This window comes from Elephantulus edwardii, unplaced genomic scaffold (assembly GCF_000299155.1).
Source record: "Elephantulus edwardii isolate Elephantulus edwardi_28Jun2011 unplaced genomic scaffold, EleEdw1.0 scaffold00007, whole genome shotgun sequence".
Lineage (NCBI taxonomy): Eukaryota > Metazoa > Chordata > Mammalia > Macroscelidea > Macroscelididae > Elephantulus > Elephantulus edwardii.
The window spans coordinates 14,261,373-14,283,750 of record NW_006399757.1 but is presented as its reverse complement, the minus strand read 5'-3'; the positions used below and the strand labels follow the sequence as shown (position 1 = coordinate 14,283,750).

The 22,378-nt window shown below is 35.4% G+C and overlaps 1 protein-coding gene across 1 annotated transcript in view; it reads left to right on the top strand.

The window, feature by feature from the left end:
• The window catches only part of AGMO (alkylglycerol monooxygenase), a 269,521-nt gene extending 257,719 nt beyond the window's left edge, over positions 1 to 11,802 (top strand). The window contains exon 13 of the mRNA XM_006880379.1: positions 11,656 to 11,802. Coding sequence (XP_006880441.1) covers positions 11,656 to 11,802 — 147 coding nt within the window. The remainder of the gene's footprint in view (positions 1 to 11,655) is intronic.
• The last annotated feature ends 10,576 nt before the right edge of the window (positions 11,803 to 22,378 follow it).

Genomic DNA, 22,378 nt, shown 5'->3' with positions numbered 1-22,378 from the left:
GATGTCAGCTATGGTCTCTTCAGGGTATATTCCCAGTAGTGGAATTGCTGGGTCAAATGGTATCTCTATTTGCAACTTTTTAAAAATGTGCTTGGCAAGCAAATTTTTATTAGAAGTGGTTTTTGTTAATTTTTATGTTATAAAAGTAAAAGTGATTATTATGCAAAGTATCTATCAAATAATTACATAGAAATACAAGCATAAGATAAGATTTTTCTGATTGAAACATATATTACAAAATTTTATACTGATAACCAGAACTTATCTTTCAAAACTACATTTAACTTCTGGAAAAAATGTATAGATGGGAGGTCTGCTGGACTAGTGGTAAGAAATTGAACTAAAATCCTGAAAGCATGTTATTCAAATCCACCAGCTGTTCCCTGAAATAAGTGTGGACAATTTCCTCTTCGCCAATTAACTGCCTCTGAAAACCTGCTAGAGGATCAGCTTTGAGATGATTCTGACTCAATACCATAGAATAACAACAACGACAATAAAGACATACACACCATTGATATTGTGTACTATAAAGTCAGAACTGACCCATAGCTGACCCTCCAGCAAGTTTTCAAAGGCAGTTAATTATAAGAGAGGAGATTGTTCATCCTTCTCCTTCAGAGTAACTGGTGGCCTTGAACCACGTTCTTTCAAGATTACAGTGTAGCTTCCTGCCATTATGTATATTACAATATATGTATTTTTGGTGTGCTCAAAATTTGAGAAAAATAGTTTATTCCTCTATGAAGAGGATTGTAACATTAAGATTGGAGGGAGGCTCATCAAAAACCCGTGTTATGCAGATGACACAACCCTGCTTGCTTAAAGTGAAGAGCACTTGAAGCACTTGTTGCAGATGATCAAAGAAGCTAGCCTTAGATATGAATTACATCTCTATGTCAAGGTAACAAAGATTCTTACCACTGGACCAATAGGCAGAGTTATGATGGCTGGAGAGGAGATTGAAACTGTCAATGACTTCACCTTTCTTGGACCCACAAGTAACACCCTTGGTTCCAGCAGTCAGGAAATAAGGATACACATTACACTGGGAAATTTGCAGTTAGAGACCTCTCCAAATTATTGAAAAGTAAATTATGTCAGTTTGAAGATTAAGGTGTGTCTGATTCAGGCCATAGTTTTTCTGATCACTTGCTATTCACCTGAAAGCTGGACAATGACTAGGGATAACAGAAAAATAATTGATGCCTTTGAGCTATGGAGTTAGAGAAGAGCCCTGAGCATCCCACAGACGCCCAAAAGAACAGAGATGTCTTGGAGAGAGTGAAGCCAGAGTGCTTTTTAGAGACAAGGAAAATGAGGCTTTGCTTCACATGTTCTGACCATGTTGATAGGAGTGGCTATTCCTTGGAGAAAGACATGATACTAGGAAGGTTAGAGGGTCAGTGAAAGAGAGAAAGACCCTCAATCAGGTGGACTGATACTGTGACTGCCACAACGGACTCTTGTGTGTCAGAAAGTGTGAGGATGGCACAGCATAGAAAGGTTTCAGGTCTTTTCATCATAGGATCACTATGAGAAGTACTCAATTCAACAGCACCTAACAACAAAAACAACAGTTCATTCTGAAATTCTGTATAAAAGGAAAAAGACAGAAAGATAGTATGGGGGAGTAAACTATTCAGTCTGAAGGCCCCAGCTGAACCAAAAATCTCTACATTTTATAAGAAGATTTAGACAAGTTATAGTTATAGTATTTACATTTACATCAAGGTAGATGTAAGAGGATGTGCTCTTATTTATATTTCCTGGATTCCTTGAGACTGTTGATATGGACAACAAATTCATATCTACATTTTATCAGAAACATAGGTTTACAGAGATAAAAAAAAAGAAAATACATAAAGAGTAATACTGAGGAGAAACTGGAGGTCTGTAGAAAAAGCTGCACTGTAATCCTGAAGGTAGGCTGTTTGGATCCACTAAGTGCTCTATGGGAGAAAGATGAAGAATCTCTTCCTCATGATTAACTTCTCTGAAAATCTCCTGAACTCAATGGTGTCCAACAATGAGAAACCAGTTAAACTCCTTGGGTCCCTATTAGTGAGGTAAATATACATGTTTTTTACCCCAAATTCCACATCTAAGAATGTATTCACCAGAAACAATATACTCATATTTGTGTGAATTGATGTATATGTAAGATTCTTCAATACAGTGTTGCTTTTACTGTCACATTGTAAATAACCTTATAGCCATTAACGATGACATGTTTATATAAAATAAAATATGATGTAAGGACATGAGATGCAGTAGACTCTCCTTGATAGAATGGATTAAAAATATATTAAAAAAACCCCTCAAAGATATAAAATTGACCAAGCTAAAAGAAAATAAAAATGACCCGGCTTATTCATCTAATATAAGAGTATGATTCCACAGATAATGGTCCTTATTCATTTTTTAACTTGGAATAAGACTTAACTCTGTGGTAAACTTTCAAGCAAATAGTAAAGAGGCTCAAGTTGCCAAAATGGAAAGAAACAATAGGAACAGAGACCCTATGTACAAGCTTTGAACCCTGCTTTATCCTGTGCCAATCATATTGTCTCGGACACATCTACCTGTATTACCTCAGTCACTGAGTCAAACCGTCTCATTGAGGATCTTCCTCTCTTGCACTGTCCCTCCAACTCCCAAGCATGGCATTCCTCTCCAAGGACTGGTCTCTTCTTGCAACATATCCAAAGTATGTCAGACGAAGCTTCAGAATCCTTGCCTCCAAGGAGCAGCCTGGTTTCACCCTCTCCAAGACTAACTTGTTTGTTCTCTTAGCAGTCCATGGTATATTCAATAATCATCTCTAGTATTACAGGTCAACAACATCAGTTCTCCTGCTATCACCCCAGTAATTTTCCAGTTCTCTGATGCATAACAAGTCATTGCAAAGATCGTGTGGATACAAATATCACAAGATGGAAGAAGAAAATGATTATATTGTTATATTATAATTATATTGTTGTAATTAGCATAATTTATAAAACAAAATGTATATTAATGGTTGAATGGAAAACCAATTCACTTCTTTAACTTAGACCACATTTAAAAGAAAATAAGCAGACAAACAAAAACAGAACCCAACATATATTTCCCCCCCGGGGAAAGTTGAAGTATGAGGCCAGAAGGTAGAAATAAAGTATTTCCATACACCCACATATACACCAGTAATACTATCTAGTCTATTTCACCTTTAAAGAGGCAGTAGGTAAATGTACTTATTGAGAATATGTTCATTATTTTTCTCTGAATTGTGGTCTAAAAATATTATTTAGAAACATAAATTATACAGCCTCACGCCTTGAGATCCAACTCATAACTAACTTCTCATTGGGTTTTTGAGGCTGAAAATCACATTGGAAGTGATTGCCCATCTTTCTCCTGTGGAACTGCTAGAGGGTTACAATTACTAGAAGGTTAAGGCCTTTGGTATAGCAGGACAACTCTTTATTGAATACAGCACCAGTAGTTCATAAAATTCAGGCATATATATTCTACAAGCAGATTAAAATAAAAGAACTTAGCATAATTGCCCTGTGAGGAAAAGTTTTTAAATTATAACCAAAGAAGACAGTATCTGTGTAATGAACATATTTTTAAGGTTCTACTGTGCTAGTTTGCCTTATATTCTCCAGAAGAAAATAAAGAACTTGGATTATTTTAATTACCTAAGGTAAAGTTTGTTGTTGTTGCTATGAACTATCAAGTCAGAACTGGCTCGTAGCTGATTTTCCAGCACATGTTCAGAGGATTTAAATTGCATGGGAGGAGATTGCTCATCTTTCTCTTGTAGAGTAGCTGTTGGATTTAACCTAGTCAAGTTTGTATTGGTTGGCAGCACAACCTTTACTTCTAGGCCATCAGAACACCCTATCCATGATTTAAGACAGGTACAATGTGTGTTTACAAAGATATATTTCATTTTGATTATGAAATAGTAGATATAAACACTGTATGTCCATCTTTAGAGTATAATAAACTCCTGAATCCAGAATTAAGCAATTTTAATGCATCAGCTTATACATGGGGGACAGATTGGCAGTCTCTTCTCATAAAGATTTACAGACTTGGAGGGCAGTGGAAGGTACCTATGAGTCAGAACTGACTTAAGCCCTGTAATACGGTGGGTTTTTTTCCTTTCCTGTAAGAACAGCAATACTCATACAATTCAAGAGTTTTACATGAAAAATATAAACATATACATTATGTAGAAAAATAGATTGAAAACTATGAGGAGCTTTATCAATGTCTTACCAAATTTAGCAAAATGTCTTAGCAATGTTCAAGATAGAAGTGCTTTGAAATGACTAATGGGTTGAATGATTTATTCTAAATCATCTTTGGCTAATGATTCAAGAAAGGGAGAACATTATTTCTAAATATTTCAGAATGTTATCTGCTCTTTCCAGAAAAGTTGTGAGGCTCGTGTTTTTAGTGCAGATAAATAAGCTAAGCGTGTGCTTGCCGTGTTCCTGGGATAATCTGTCTTTGTGTATATTTATGTATATACTTAAATATACATTGACATGATTTATCAGATAGTGAAAGATATTATTAAGAAAAATAAAGCAAGAAAGGAGGCAGGAAGTGCCTGGGAGGGAGAATAAAACATTTTTAAAAGCTTACCCCAGTTGAAGGCAGATGGCATTTCTGTAGAAATGTGAGGTAAGTAAGGACGTAAGTAAATAAATAAATACATACATAGTATCTCTGTAACACATGCAAAGTCTTTGGAGTCAACTTGACAGCAGCTGTGTTTTATTTGCTTGTTTAAATGGCAAGAGAGTTTCATATACCATAAAGATATATTTTTTAACAAAAATTTCCAGAATGTAGGACAATAGCATAAAATAGGAATATTGCGGGTTTTGATACATCTCAATTTATAACGTTTTCGGTTTTTATGTAGTTAAGGTTTGTCACTATTCTACCATCACTTCTGGCACAGCTCAAGTATCGTAACACATTTTAAAATGTTCTTTCTCTCTTCCTTGTCACCCTTATAAGTTAGAATCTAAATATATATATTTTCCTTACGTTTTGTCTTTTGTTGTTATCGTTACATAACATTAAGAGAGCTTACTCTGTTCCAAGTTCTGTACTAAGAACTTTATGTTACTAATTTCATTCACAACACATATATATCTCTCAGTTGAATATTGCATACTATTCTGTTTTGGGGAGCTCTGATGACCTCATGGTAAAGAGTTGCACTGCCAACCCAAAGGTAGGCAGTTCAAGTCCACCACCTGCTCCATGAAGAAAAGATGGGCAATCTTTTCTCTTGCATTTTACAGCCTGAAAACCCTCTGGCAAATTGACTATGAGTTCTGACTTGATAACACTTAACAACATTCTGTTGGGAGGATAGAAGATAGCTAATGCATTGAGAGTGGGACAGGCTACAGGAAGGTGGAAAATAAGCCATGTAGAGTGGTTTATTTGAGGAGCTTTAATGTGTTCAACACTTGCTTAGATTCTACTAAGAATATATAGATTTGTTTTCCCTCCCCACCCCCACTAACATTGCAATGTTTGGTAAGCAGAGTTAAGCAATAGTAAAATGTAGCATTACCGCAAAAGAATTTTTTTTTCTTGCTTTAGATGAACAGACCAGTTTTGACATAGCAGATTATATCTGCCATACAAAATTTTTATTAGCCCAAATGTAGGATGTTTAAAGATTGAAGCCATATTCAAGCAAACGTTACTGTATGTCATTTTCTACTTATCTCTCTTACTCTAATATAATGGTTGGATATCTCACAACATGCATAGAACTTATATTTATGTCCACTCATGTACTCTCCCTTTGGCTTTTATTTGAAAAGAACTAAATGAGCACCTAGCAAGTGCCCTTGCTTTAACAATCCCTCAGAGTGCAGAGAGATGCTCATCAACAAGCACTTTTTTCTGTAATGTAATATATAGATTCTGAAGAACATTGATTCTGTTTCTGAATCACTTGTACTGAGTTCATTAAAATTTAAAACCTAGATGTTTTAGGGAGAATTTGAAACCCCAAAATATATATTTAGTATTTTTAGAGTATTTCAATGTAAATCACTTTTCTTTGATCTTAGCTTTTGTTTGTTTCTTTCCTTTATTTTGCCTTGCTTTTGGCTTGTTTTATTTTATTTGCTTGTTTAAAAACAGGAAGTGACTGTCTGGCAAGGGTAGATTAAATGCCAGAGCCAACATGTAGAATTTAGTTCAGCATCACTAACCTTGGAAAGCTGAGTGATTCTAAAATGGCTCCATTCTCTGTTAATTATATTGCTTGAATAAAAGTAGAGATGTAAGTATGCGGAGTCTAGCTTGTTCTACAGCCTGTTCAACATTGACCCAGGTTCTACGCTGTTGACTCACATCTCTCCACATTTTTCATGGCTGTCCTATTACCTGACTTTCTTGGGGGGGGGGGCGGTAATCTACCAGTGTCAGTTTGGTGAATTATGAGCTGCAGCTTAAAGTAAACATCATTTACTCATATGAAATTATTTCCACATCACCCTTAGTTTTCTGCTCAGCATTTTAAAAGGAGATCCTGCCCCTTTTTGTAATCACCTGTCCTACATTTGAAATAACAAAGGGCTCCCATTTTGCCTCCTCTCTGTTGAGTGTGCCATGCACTGTGCTGTGATTTATGACCTGAGCATCCAGCACTCTCGATGCACTAACAAGATGGCCCGCTGAGCATGAAATATATCCCCACAATGAAAGCAAACACCACCTTGTGATAGAAAGCCTTGTCAACACACAAGGAATTAAACACATACTAGTTCTAAGTTTTAATCTTTCTTTCATGTTGCCATAAGGAATGGCAAAAAATAGGCTAAGATCTATAGGTAGACAAGATTTCATATACTAGACAAGGACTCTAAATGGTATCTAATTCCGGAGACAAAATAGGAGCAAGGATATTTGGCAGGATGTCAACATGGTTTCCACTAGTACATGACAGGGACTCATTACGGGCTTGCTGTTGCCTGTAAGCTGGTTTCACTACCATCAACTACGAGGCCAGAATGCACAGTTCCAGATGCTCTCTCCAATTGACCATAAAATTGCTATGCATTTCTGGCCAAGCCTAAGATTTTAAAAGCCCCCTCCCCCTCCCCTCAACACTCTACCCCCAATTCCCTCTGAAAAGCTGCTCATTATTCTTCCTTTGCCCCCTGATCTCAGCAAAAGAAATACTTCTGGAATCAATTAGAAATGTCTGCCCTTGATGAGGTTTGCACGTGAGCGCAGAGCTGTGAGGCTTTGATAGCAGCAGCCAACAGCTGCAGTTTCAGGTGGTAAAATCTGAGCAGGAATTTTCCAGGGTTTATTTACCATCATAAAATTGTAAAAATAGGCAAGACATGTCAGAGACCATCGTATATGCCTTTGAAAGAGAGGTTAAATTTGGATTATGTGTTTATTCTGCCCACAATGAGAAATTTGGAGGACTCTGCTTGGAGGTGTTTCAATTGTCTTAATAGATTGTGTCAAATGATTTCAAATAGTGGAAATAGCGGTCTCCTTCCTGTGCACTAGTGGCAAAATAGCAGCTCTTATTTTTTCCCACCTATCTTATTAATTGCTTGACATGTGAAGATAGTCCATCTTAATGGGAATCAAAACTCATCTTCTGAAAAAAAAAACAGATGTGAGGTAATAAGATGCCTTGTTTACTTGTGGAAGTTAATTTAAATGCTATTTAAACCTAAAGATGTGATGCTACCTAACTCAAAGTCTGCTGTAAAACAATAAGTATGTCACATAGCTCGTAATGTGGTACTAGTTGCCACTGAATGTGTGGACTTCCTATGTGACACACACATTTAAGCATGTTATTGCTGATAGTTGCATTTGATCCATTTCCAACTCATGCTGACCCCATGTGTACAGAGGCAAATTGCTCCATAGAGTTTCTAAGGCTGTGACTTTTTAGAAGCTGATATTGTCTTCCAGGTCACCTCTGAGGTGTGTGAGAACCAGAACTTTACATCTGTCTAAATTTGTTTAATCTTGGTAAATGCTGTGAAATTGGAACAAAAATAAGTTTTATCATGTGAGTATAACAGAACAATAATCAGAATAGGAAAATGATGGATTGAAAGCCTGAAACAGGAGGCATAGCAAATCCTTTCAGGATCTCGATATGATATGGGAAACTGAATCATTACCAGAACCAGGTTGTGCAACACACATTCAGAAGTGTATCACTCTTGTCTACTGTCAGTCAAGAGATTTGGTTCCTATGCAATGCATACACTGCCCTTGTTTTTCCAAAGGGAGAGTCTATTACTAGTAGGACATTAATGATTTCTTTTTTTTTAATTATTAAATTTTATTAATTTTAATGAACATTTACAGAGATTAGGGGTTTTCATTCATTCACTGTTGCACTATTTTCTCTACCCTCCTCCCCAGTTTGTTCTTTTTTTTGTTCCCCCCCCCTTGAAAATCTGTTTTAATTGTCCAATTGCCACAGTGCTTGTCAACGCCAGTTCTGATTAATCTCTTTAGTCATTGTGTCCTTTGCCATTCCTTATCACTGCTCCCTGAGAGAGACTTCACCTGATTCATAAGGAAAAGGGGATGGCGTATTCTCTTAGCTACTTCCTGCTGAAAAGTGACGCTGTAGGTTTCAGGGGGAAGATCTCCTCTCACTACTCTAAAGGGCTCCTTTGGCAATAGGAAGCACATAGACTATTATGGAGATTGATTTTAGAATTTAGATGCACTGTTATCAATTGTGTTTAGCTGTACATGTTCATAATGATTCCTTTCTTAATGTCTGTTATTGTTATATCTTTTCATTTTAACACTTTTAAAGTGTCTTTTTGCAAAAGATTTCTCCAACACAATATATCTTTTGATTTCTTGTTTACTTCTGTAGGTGTTGATTGTGTTCTAAATAAAATTAAATCCTTGAAAGCCTCAATAAATTTTGTGTTCATCATGATGTGGCTTATTGGCTCAGTCATGAAAATTTTCATTTTCTTTATTTAAGTGTTTAATCCATACATTAGGCTGTAGTCTTTGTTTAATCCATACATTAGGCTGTAGTCTTTGATACTAATGTTAGTCCTTAAAATCCCTTAAATTTCAGCAAGCATGGTTGTGTTACCTCCTTATTGTAGACTGATAATGAGTATTTCTTCAATAGCAATGCCACCTTATTAATATAATCCAGTTTCTAAAATTAATTTCTTAGTGTATAGGCTGAATATTATCTTTAAAGATAACCTACTGAATAATATTGTTGCCATTTTCTTTAGCTATACATGCGTATAAGATTTGTTATGGAAATTTGAGTGCATAATTTTTATTTTCTTAAAAGTGATTTGTGTTGTTCTACAAACGTGTTACTTATATAAGCTTTTATAAATATCTTTTTATATTGTTATTGTTGTCATTTGTCATCAAATTAGAACCAATTCATACCTGACCCTCCAACACATTTTCAGAGTCTGTAAATAGAATGGGGGAGACTCAAACGACATGCCTTTTTATTGGCAGCACAATTCCTTATCACTAGGCCACCAAAGCTCTCTAAGACACATCATTATATTCAGAATTATAATTCCCATAATTACATCTCTGCAATCTGTATGCTAAGCAAAGCATTCAAGATTCTGTACCATAAGAAGAAGAATATGGCATCAAGCTTTGAGAAGACTCATCAACAACTTGCATTATGCAGCTAACACAACCTTGATTGCAGAAAGTGAAGAAGACGTAGCACTAACTGTAGACAATTAAAGAATATGGTCTTCAACGTGAGCTGCATCTAACTTCAAGAAAACAGAAATCATCAGAATGGGACTAATAGGTAATGTCTTGATAGAGGGAGAAAAGATTTAAGTTGTCAATGATTTCATGTTACTTGGGTCCACAATTTAAACCCGTGGAAGCAGCAATCAAGAAATCAAAAGACATATTGCATTGGGGAAATCTGTTGTCAAGGATCTCTCCAAAGTTTAAAGTCTTAGATACACCTAATCCTAACCTTGGTCTTTTCAATTGCTTCCTATGCATCTGAAAGTTGAACAATGGATAAAGAAAGCAGAGCAGATAAGAACCATGTCTTTCAATTGTGGTGTGGCAAAGAACACTGAATGTAACAAGGATTGACAAAAGAACAAACAAATCTGCCTTAAAGTAAGTGCAAATAGAGTGTTCTCAAAGGCATGAATTGTGAACTTCATCTCACTACTTGGAGCATATTTTCAGGATGAGTCTGTCCTTGGAGAGAGACATCAAGCTGAGAAATGTAAAAGGTCAGAAAAAGAGAGGAAGAGTTTCACCAGATGGACCATCAAAGTGACTTCGCAAATGGGATTGAGCATGACAGAGATCACGAAAATGTCACAGGATAGTGCAAGGTTTATATCTGCTGTTCATGGGCTTGCTTATATGAGTTGTAGTTGATTAAACAGCACCTAACACCACCAGCTCCAGCCTCTCTCTTCAGTAACCATGTTGGAATTTTAAACACCTTTCTTTTGCTTGTTTGTTTTTCCCCCTTCTGAGCCTTGGTTACATAGTGCTAAGAATTTTACTTTCAACCCAAAGATATGAGGTTCAAATCTACCAGCTATTCCCATAGGAGAAAGATGGGCAGTCTTCTCCTGTGCAATTTACTGTCTCCTGAATCATTGTGGAGCTTCAGCTGAATCAGTTCCAACTTGATGACAGACAACAACACTGTTCTTCCTAACATCCTGCAATTTCTACTTATTTAATAGCACAGAGATAAAGAAGAGAAATATTTCAGTTTTGTTTCTTCGGCAGTATTTGCATACTTACATTGCATTTTCTGTGAGTATAGACAGTGACTCACTAATTAGTCTGTAGCTTCTAGAATGAAGTTTTAGTAGAACAAAACAAAAAATCCTGACATTGCTATTAAATAATGATATTCATAGAATAAGTAGCTGGGGAAAAATCCATCATAAAGAATCTTTAATATCTCAGATGAACTGATGTTCACAATGACTGTAGCAATGGGTATGAGCGTGTCAGCAATGGTGAGGATGACGCAGGTAGGGCAAGGTTAGATCTATCGTTCCTTGGGTCCCTTGAGTCATGGGTGACTTGACACTAACAGCAACAACAACAGCTCATATGGACCATGGTGAGGTAAAGTTGCTTAAGAACATGTTTTGCCTTAAGGCTTCCTGGGTGGAGTAATGCATAACAATAAGACAAAAGAACAAAAAGAAACAAGACTGAGGAACTTTTAATTACCATCTTCTAAAATAATGCCTCATTTATCCTTCTCAATGTCCTCCATATGTCCTGCATTTTATTGAGGAGCCAAAACTTCCTGTAACCAGGAAAGGAAGAAAAAAAAAATTAAAACGTGAAAAAGCTGTACTTAAGCTTTAGCCATACTTTGGAATTTACTTTACTGTGATCAGATCGCTACAGAAAGGAAAAGTTGACTAAGTTGTTCATTCCTTTTCTCTGAGATGTAACATCCACCATGCCAACTTTCCCTAAATGTGCTCGGCTTTAAGAGTAAATTCCGGTTGTTTGCTTGATATTGGACCCTGTGGCGGCTGAAACATCCTCTCTAGGGAGGAAAGGGAAATGTGTTCTTTCTGATTTTTGAATGTGAGGTTTCCTTCAAACTACCAGGTGAGAGCGTGGCTCGCTAATAATCCTGAGGACATGCAGTCTCAGAGAAAAGCAGCTCGCTGGTGGAGGATTACCACCGGGCTTCATCACCTGCCACTCACAAATGCCCTGTTTCAGTGGCATCCTGTCTTGCTTGTGCTTACATAATGGATCTGAGGAAACCGGCTGACACATACTGAAAGTGGATATGGATTTTATATTCCCCCGTCAGGTTTATACTGTTTTCTGTTTTATTTTCTACAAAATTCAATAGTAATGAGAAATGTTAGGGAATGCAGCACGACGAGAAGGTAGTATCTCCCTCCTGGATTGTGTTTGTCTATGATGTAGACAGTGACTGCTTTGGCCTAACATTAAAAATATTAAATTACTGAAATGAGATGTAAAGAAAACTGGCTTTGGATTACATACTCACGGCACTGCTCTAAATTATTATCACAAGTAGAGTCAGTTCTCACTTTCGCCGTCTGTGAAGTCAAGGAAAGAATAACGTTAACCCAGTGTTTAAGGTTTCATGCTGCATTTGTGATTTAAAAAAAAAAAATCACATTAGAGTGTCCCAATGGATAAATGCTTAACTTAAAACTTAAAAAAAAAAAAAAAAACAAAAAAACCAACAACCCAAAAACCCTTTTGTTGATGTGTTGGAATTAACTCATAGCTGACACTGCAGTAGGATTTTTGGAAGGCTGCAAGTCACACAGGAAGAGATCGGTCATTTTCATCCTATTACACAGTTGGTGGATTTCCTATGCCAGAGGCACAGTCTTTGAGTTAACAGCACAACTTCTTAAGGACTATATGTTATCAGAGTTTAACTACTGGTTCAAATTTGGTTGAAACACATCCAAAAGAACTTGGGAAAGTAGCTCTATGAACCTACTTCCAAAAATTCATAGGTAGTAAGGGAAAACATATGGAGCTTGCAGTCACCATGTGCCAGAAATAGCTTGACAATAACAACCATTGACCCACATCCATCTAAGTTGTCAGCTGGAACGAAGAAGATTCTGAGGAATCTTTGTGAAATGTAGAGAAAGGATGAGTCTAGGAGATTTTCCAGTATGTTGTAGCTATATGCCGTCAAGTAGACTGTGACTCACAGCAACTTTGTGAGCAATACATTCTGAAATCTGCTCTATCCTGTGACATCTCCACATCCCCAACACACTTGAGTTCATTGCTAGGGTACTGTGTCACTCAGTCTTGTCGAGGATCTGAGAAAACATGAAAGAGAAGACAAGGACAATGGTGACATCAGTTATTGCTTGGGAAAATATGACTTTTTATCCACATATTTACCCATTCTCTTGAACCTACAAAATCCAAAATATTAATAATTAGAGTAGGAAAAAAACACAACAAAAAACAAAACCAAAAACCCACAAAATAACATTTTGTTTGCAATAACTTCAACTTTAAAACAGGCTCTGTCACTAGCAGGGGTGGAAGTTAGAGGAGTTCCAGGTTAGAGAAAATGGAACTGAGTAGAGTCTGAAACAAATGTTTTGAGAACACTGGCCACTGAAACAGTAAAGGCAGTCACTTTCACATAAATGACCATCTCTAGGAAGGCTCTCTGGGAATTTTGGTACCAAGAATGATAAGAATTATCCTTAATAAGATTAAGGTAGTGTCCACATTCCCACAGTAAGTACAACCAGAGGTGTGTAGTCCCTCCACTTTTTATCAACTATGAATCATTTAGGTGACTTGGAGAGAAGTCTTATTTGTGGAATCCATTAGCAGTTTGTAATAAACATGTGGAAGTGTTTAATTGAAATGCATTTGGCAGATAATTTAGAGGAAAGTTAAGGTTTGCTGTTTCACTTTTTGTTGTTGTTAGTGATGCTGTGAGGAAATCATAGTACAAAAATTATTTTTCCAGCTTACTAAATACTCTTCAGATGATTGCTGAAGGCTATGGATAGTTTTACATGTGATTCCCATTTCCCATTACCCTCAATTCTACCCCAACTAAGTGGTGCACTGACTTCAAACTGATGTAGTACTTTTACTCTGTTTCAACCGGTTGTTTCAAGTGAAAAACTAAAAGTGAAACATGGAACTGCTTGACTGCCATTTAACATCAGTAGTACTGTGACTATCAGTTGTTGTCAAGTTAATTTGATGCATATGTTTTCTCCATATGCATCAGAGCAGAATTGTGCCACTCAGAGTTTTGGATGTATGGTTCTGTTACTAGTGTCTAGAAACTCTAGCAAGAACAGTCTCTTAAAAAATATATTCTCTGATTATACATATAGAATAACAACACAAATTATCAAAAGAAAGGGATTTGAAAAAAAATCTGCAAGAAAATAATACAGTTTTGAGAAGTACCTGGTGAAGCAAGCAATTAACACATTTGACTGGTAATAGAAAGGGTGGGAGTTTTAGCCCTTGAAAGAAAGGCCTGAATATCTACTTCAAAAAGATCATCACTGAGAACTTCATGGGGCTTATTATTAGCATGATATACCAGAGCTGAGTCAATGTTGTAACAGCGGTATTTGCTTCTCTGATAACCATTGAGTTTATACTATTCCCTTTAGTTAGCCTTAGTGTTAACTTCTTAGTGTTGTTTCTGTATGGTCTACCACCATTTGATCTACAATTATTTTATTCTGCCAAAGACATTTTCTATTATTCCTTTTCCTGATGGTCTGGGGCGGGGGACGGGGGAAGTTGCATCTCTCATTTAGTACAATTTCACTTACTTTTGGTCAGGATCATCCCAGATAGTATGAGTTATGGTTTAGGACAATGCACATATATGTCTCTACCAACCTTCTTCCCCTTTTAAGGAGGAAGGTACTCTTGAATGAGTCCAGGTATTCTTCAAAGGTAGAATTTGGTCTATAGGATACAGACTACTGAGGAGATGTGTGTAATTTAATAATATTAGAGTAAAACATTGTTTTCATCATCATAATGAACTCACCTAATGATGACATAGTTATCAAAGTTTTAGAAAAACTAAAATCTTAAAGATGACAGGTTCCTTTCAAATTCTTAGAAATAAGGCTATAGCTTTATCTTTTATTATAGTGAAGGCATGGCCCATATACTGGGAAAATCTCTAGTTAGTAATTGGCCCTGCCTTCCATTACTATCCTTTATAACTGAAAAATGTTGGTTTCCTTAACTTTTCATAGTGGACAAGAAATATTATATGAGTATCACTTTGAAAATATATATATATATCTCCTTCAACCATACCTTAGTTGTCTTAGGCAGGACAAATTATGATTTCAATTCTGTTCCACACTTTTCTCCCACACTATCAGGAACCTTCTATTTTCATCCATTTCAGAATGGTTAGAAATAATAGCTTGATCCCTTCTAGTTCTGATCTCAGGATTATGGAGGTTGAAGTTGATGTTATTCTTTAATGCTTTGGACTAATAGTCATTTATTTTTTTGTCTTCATTTTTAATATTGTTGTTGTAGTTGGTTGCCTTTTAGTCTAGCAGAACTCATAGCAACCCTATGAACAAAAAAACTGAAACACCTTTACAACTATCAACATTTATCAAAGTTCATAGAGTTTCCAGAGGCATGTTACTTAGGAAGTGGGTGCCACTCCTGCTTCCAAACCTGACAAAGTATGTTATTGTTTTTATGTGCCATCGGATCACCTGCAATGGATAGCCACCCCTATGTACAACAGCTCTAACTCTTTCCTGTGCGAGACATTCTCACTAACTCAGACACACCAACCCTATCGTCCCAGTCATTGTATCAGTCCATCTCATCCAGGGTCTCCCTCTCCTGCACTGTCCTCTCACCCTTCTGAGCATGATGTTCTTCTCCAAGGACCGATCTCTCCTGGCCACTTTTCCAAAGTAAATGAGGCAGAGCTTCAAAATCCTAGCCTCCAAGGAGAGACTTGGTTTTACCCTCTCCAAGCCAGACCTTAGTGTTTTCATTTATAATAGTGATAAAATATTTGTTGTATCTTAAATGGCTACTTGAGAACTTTTATTAAGAACTTCATTCATCATTCCCAAAAGTAGAATGCAGAACATTTACTTAGTAGACTATTTTATGTAAATTGACCTTTATGTTATACTGAAATATGTTCCTGAGCTCCAAATCCCAGAAACTTATTCCCTCTTGGTGCTTGGTATGACTAAAATGCTAAAATGCTTTCACAATTTTGCCACTGTTTGTGCTACCATATATAGCCTATTTCTAGTACATAGAGATACATATGTAAACATATTGTCTAGCAAACATATATGGTCATAGATGTAGTCTCATTTGTCTGTATATGTCTAATTCATATTGTAGTAAACTTGCACATGAACTGGGAGATTATTATCTGTTATTACATATAATCCCAGATTGAATGTCTAGTAGTACTTACCTTTGTTGTCTACAACTCTTGTACACGTCTTTGCATCTTTATTTTAATTAATAATGTTTTACTGCTCACCCCCTTTTTGTTTATTGCTTTTTCCATCACCAAATTTCTTCTCTAGTTAATTTCTTTCCATGTGTAAACCTTTACTTAGCTTTGTATAATGATGGACTAATAAAATATTGTCTGAGAAACAATTTTGAGTCTATATATTGCTATCTATTTTCCTAGGAAAGATATTAATACTTTCAGGGTATAAATTAGGGTATTAATTAGGATTGTGAATTAGAGATTACAGTATGATAAACCTCTATGTCTTTAATATAGATGACAAAATTTCTTATTGCAAACCAAGGAAGATTTTGAAACTTTGATATGAAAACAAATGGAGAGATAAAATACTATCATCAGTTTCCATCCATTGTTATTATAATATTTGCAGAGACATTATGCTCTGATTTTATTTTTTCAGTTTACAGGGGCACCTACCTCTAAGCTATTAACTAATTTGTCTCATGTCCTTTGGTTAGAGAAGAGTCAGGGTACAGGCCAGGAAACACTCTAAATTATCTATGTTTGGAATATTTGTATTTAGATGAGTGAAGGAAGCTAAAATTCATAAAGAAGTATGTACAAGAAAAATAAGTATGCATAATAGAAAAGTAGCACTGAAGTCCTCTGGGAAGAAAAACTAATGACAAACGGACACATATCATAGCAGATTTGAAGATTGATTCATGGGCCTATATTACCTGTTAAAAAAAAAAGAAACTATAATGGTACACCAAATAGTAATTTCTCTGTCAATGGGTAAAAATTTAAAGTAAAGCATATACATTAACATTTATAAAATAATGATTTGGAAACCTTCCTATTTAGACTAGTAGATGTAATTCCTAAACATAACAACAAAGCTCAACGAACTTAAGATAATTTGGGCATTTTCTAGAGATCAGAACTAAATTAACTATTTTGACTCACAAATATTAGACACCGTCCTGTCAATTTCAAGATTTAAATCCTTGAATTCCTTTCAGTACTACTATCCGGTTGACTAAAATAAAATTCTGGAATTTATCTAAGTAAAACTTTTTTTTTTTTTACTCTCTTACATTTTACTTGCTTGTTTGTATTATTTTAACTTATACTTTGCATACTTAAAATATAAGAAAGGTTAGAAATACTGTATTTCCTTTATTATTTATGAAAAAGAGCAAATACAAGAATTTTTTCATAACTGACAAATTAATAAAATGTCAGATGAATAAAGATTAACAAATGCCTTGTTTTACAGTTGAGTCTCAAGCCCAGAACACTTGAAATATTTTGTAGTGTTTAAATGTTGGAAATTGGTGTTATAAAGAAATAGATATACAAAGCCCACTGTTATTTACTAAATAAAGTACTTCAGACCTAGACCAAATAATGTTGTTAACGCTTTCCCAGTGGAATTTGAGTGATTACATCTGTCTTGGCAAAAGTTTATCTTAATGTAGAGTTCATGTAATGCTTAAGTAACATTGTTTACATTGTTGATTGAGAGCTAATATACAGTATATGCACTCTGAGATGTCTGTTTAGAATTTGAAAAGTGTAGCTTTATATGACATTGAAAACCATCTTTTGATTTTAAGCATTACTTGAATTTCATACATTTTTTTATCATAAGTACTGAGAATCAGTACTTTTCTTCCTAATAACAAAATATGTTCAAATTGATTCTTTGATTTCTAAGGCAACTGCTCAGCTGTATTTAATAATGATTATATTACCATATTAAATAGTATTAGCATTCTATTAACCCTTCATTCATTTTACTTAGATCTTGCAGATCTATCAATAACTTACATCTTCAAGTATTCATTACATACCAACTTGTTATTATAATGGTTGTGAACATATGGTCAGAATCAAGGATTTTCCCCTCTAGGTTACTGCAAGAATTAAATGAAATTTTATGTGTGAGATATTTAGATTAATTTTTCTTGCATTTTGTTCACTAGCTTTATAGTTGATGAGTTTGAAAACAACCATGGCAATATTATCTGTTCAAAATATTAAAGCAGTGACAGAAGTGAAATGACAAATAAGACATTGTCTAAGTCAGAAGAATTTGGAGATGGTTAAGCAAAGATTACCGCCTTTAATGACAGTAAATGCCAAAAAATAGAGAAAGTCAGATAGACTGATAAAACCCCACTGTTACTTAGTCAACTCTTTCTCATTGCAACTATAGCTTTGTAAATGCTATGTTAAAACTATGTGGAGCACATGCCACGGTAGCTTATACAGGCAATATATAATCTGATATTTAATTGAACAATGAAGTTTCCAAAGGTGGTGATATGTATGTATGTTGAGTATGAGTGACAGATGACCAGCTGGAGAGTTGTGAAGGGAGAATATCTCATGTAGACAAAACTGCTTGAACCAAGGTTACATTATCATTTTAGGGAATTAATAAGAACTCCTATGGCTGGAGTGTTGAGAAGAAAGATCAGAGATAATCTTTTAAAGAGTAGTAAATACAACGTTATGAAAGGATTCGTATAGATTATATGTGAGATGCTTGGACTTGATCATCAAAACATTAATTATGCTATGAAAGAGTTTAAAAACAACTGGGTAGAGTGATCTTTTATAATAACTTGTCTAGTATTGTAGATAAGATGTAATTTGCTTGGCTCCGCAGTCAACAGTCTTGGCACCAGCAGCCAGGAAATTAAAAGGCACATTGCCATGGGAAAGTCTGCTGTTAGGGACCTCTCCAAAGTACTGAAGAGCAATGGTGTCTCTCTGGAGACTAAGGTGTGTCTGATACAGGCCATGGTCTTTGCAATCACTCGTTATGCATCAGAGAGTTGGACAATGACCAAGGAGGATAGAAGGAGAATTGATGCCTTTGAGCTGTGGTGCTGGGGAAGAGTATTGAGAATACCATGGACTGCTAGGAAAACAAAGAGATTTGTCCTGAAAAGGGTTAAACTGGGTGGCTCCTTGGAGGCAAGGATTCTGAGGCTCCATCTAACATACTTTGGACATGTTGTGAGGAGAGACCAGTCCTTGGAGAAGGACATCATGCTTGGGAGGGTGGAGGGACAGCGCAGGAGGGGAAGGCCCTCTATGAGGTGAATTGATTCAGTGACTGGGATAATCGGAAAGGGAGTGTCAGAGACAGTGCGATTGGCACAGGCCAGAGCGGAGTTTAGGGCTATTGTATATAGGGTCGCTATGAGTCGCAAGCAACTCGATGGCACATAACAACAACAACAACAACAGTATTGTAGAGAAGCAATGTGTTCTGGACAGGATAAAGAAACACATTAGAAATTTATATCAATTGTATTGGCAAAATTATGAGAGTGATCTGAATAAATCTGACCACTCTTTAGACCTTGTTGCTGTTATATAATAGCATCAAGCCAGAACCAATTCATAGTTATTCCTCCAATCACTTTGCATAAGCAGTAAATTACATGGTAGGAGGTTGCCCATCTTTCTCCCACGGAGTATCTGGTGGATCCAAAATTGATGCCTTTGGGTTGGCAGCACAATTTTTATCATTAAGCCATGAGAGCTCCCTCCTCTTGGGATAGAGGCATTGAATCAGATGTTCTTGAGAGAGTTAAGATAATTTGATATCAGCATGAGATTAAAACACATAAATTTAAAAAGGGGAAGGTAATTCTTTACTCAAAATTTCAGGTAAATATTGAAAATACTATATTTAAATTTAGAAAATTATTCAGTCAATGAAAAATATCATGTCCTTAAGATCCCACTGTTTCTAATCAATTATCCCCAAAAAAGGAAATACAGGTAAAAGTGACACTTTCATACCCAATTTTTTTTAAAAAAACACACACATATTTACTATTGATATGCAGTAGTAAAACAATTCACTTTGAAAAATCAGTTATGTTGGAAACTCAGTATGTGTTAGGGAGCTCTGTTGGCCTAGTGGTTAGAAGATGTGCTGCAATCCCAAAGGCACACAGTTTGAATCCACCAGCTGCTCTGCAGTAGAAGGATGGGTAGTCTCCTCCTCTGTGATATACTGCCTCTGAAAACACACCAGAGGATCAGCTATGAGTTAATTCCAACTCAACAGCAAAAAAACAAGATGTGTTGCTTCAGTTTTGTGAAGAAAATCCCAACTCTTCAAGGAATATAAACACTTGTAGTTACAAATATGTATATATTTATTTGTTTAAAAAATATTACTGAGTGACTTCAATATCTCATGCACCATTATTTTTGCATAATTGTGCAAAAATATTAGTGACCAAAATGTTTACTTTTTTCATGATAATAAATTCTTGATTTATTCTTAATAGTAAATCAAATTTTTGTTTGTTTGACATTCCCAATTCTGTAAACACAAAATTATTGTCAGTGCCTTTTAGTGAGCCTGAACAAGTAATTCTGGTGGTTAACGTGAAAACTATTATTACTTCTGAAATCTCTATTCCCAGGTGTGCACAAGTAAATGAGTACAAATTTCAGCTTTTAAACTGTGTTTATTTAAGTTATGCTACCAGAAGGACACATCCCGTCCATTATTTCAATACTAGTAAAAGCATTTCTCTTGTCCCTTTTTCCTGATTTAGAATCATTTTTGAAAGGCAGACACTCATATAAAATATAGCTATTGCCAAGGTTTTGTGGTTAATATTGCAGCAAAGTGTAAGCTGAAACCCTAACACTCATGTCATTTTCAACCATATAACTGATAAAAATAAAACAGCAGTGAGGTGAAGTAAGTAGGTTGGTCAGAAGTTATGTATATGATTCAGAATTTTTGCATAACTTTTGTAATTTGATCCTTTGAATTGTTTCCTTAATTGATGATAACAAGTACTGAAAGACTAAGATATCATAAATGCCAAAAAATAAACCTGGTTCTACTAAAGATTGTTTAGTTATTTCTCCTACCCAGTTCACTCTAAAATTTTGAACTAAAAATTTCAGTCTGTCTTTCATTTCATATGAAATGAAATGATAGAGGTACACTGGTGTTAGAATAGGAAGTGAGTAAAATACTCACACAGTTTAATCAATAATTACTAAAATATGGCATTTAAATCTTAATGTAGGATGAAACTAAAAATAAGGCTTCAAACTCATTTATTATAAGTTAATATTCTTTTATATTCTTTTGCAAAAGGCCATTGATATGCCTTCTTATTAAAGGTGTGCAGTTTTTAACAGTTTTGCAGCTGATAATGCTAATGTACTACCACAAAAATATACCATTATAACTAATGTTTTTAGACAGTATAGGGATACCATGTATAATTAGGATTTTCATTATAGCTTCCAGGCACTCTGGTTAAGGATGAGTCGCATTTTGTGCTGCTAACAGAAGGTACACAGTTTTAATCCACCAGCTGCTCTGATGGAGGTGGATGAGCAGTCTCTTCCATAAATATTTATGGCCTTGGAAACCAATGAAGGATCTCCCCGAATCAGAAAAGGCTTGGTTTAAATGAGTGCAGACTTTTTGTTTTATTTAATGTTTTTATTTATAACCATAATAAAATATTGACTTTCTTAAAGTTTTAAATTTGTGTAATAACGAGATACCTTATTACATTCAGAAAGACATTACATTGTAAAAAGAAAGGAAACTAATGTTTATCTATTGTTTGAAACTCAAACTTAGTGCTGTTAGATTGGCTTTGACGCATAGCTCCACTGGGTTTTTGAGGCTGTAAATTGTATGGGAGAAGATTGGTTATTCTTCTTTCAGAGACACTGGTGTATCCAAACTACCAGAGAAGTGGGATCTTTGGGTTACTAAACCACCACTTTGAATGTATTTTTATTTATTATTCACAGTTATTTTGATAAATATTTTTAACATTTTTCCAGATAAGGAATTGAAGCCCAGAGTTAATTAACTTGTCCAAAGACACGTTGTTAATATTATGTGCTGTTGAGTTGCTTGCAGCTCATAGTGACCCTATATATAACAGCTCTGAACCCTGTCTTATCCTGATCCAATCTCACTGTCAATCTCTGATGGAACTGCTCCGCATTACCCCAATCACTGCGTGAATCAATCTCATCCAGGGTCTTCTTTTTTTTTGTCTGTTGTTTTACTACTGTGCATACTCAGACATAAAGAAGAAAATCATAACTCTATTGGTCAGTATATAAAAAATGACTATATATCTTCACTACACACACATACACTCTTAGCTATTTTTTTAAAATTTTTAAAATAAGTTCATTTTTATGCAAATTTCACCCCACACTTTCCTTCATTAGCATTGTTTCATGCAATAATTCCTATACATTGTGTTTTATAAAATTAATCACCATTAGACTATGTCCACCATTTCTTTTCAAGTA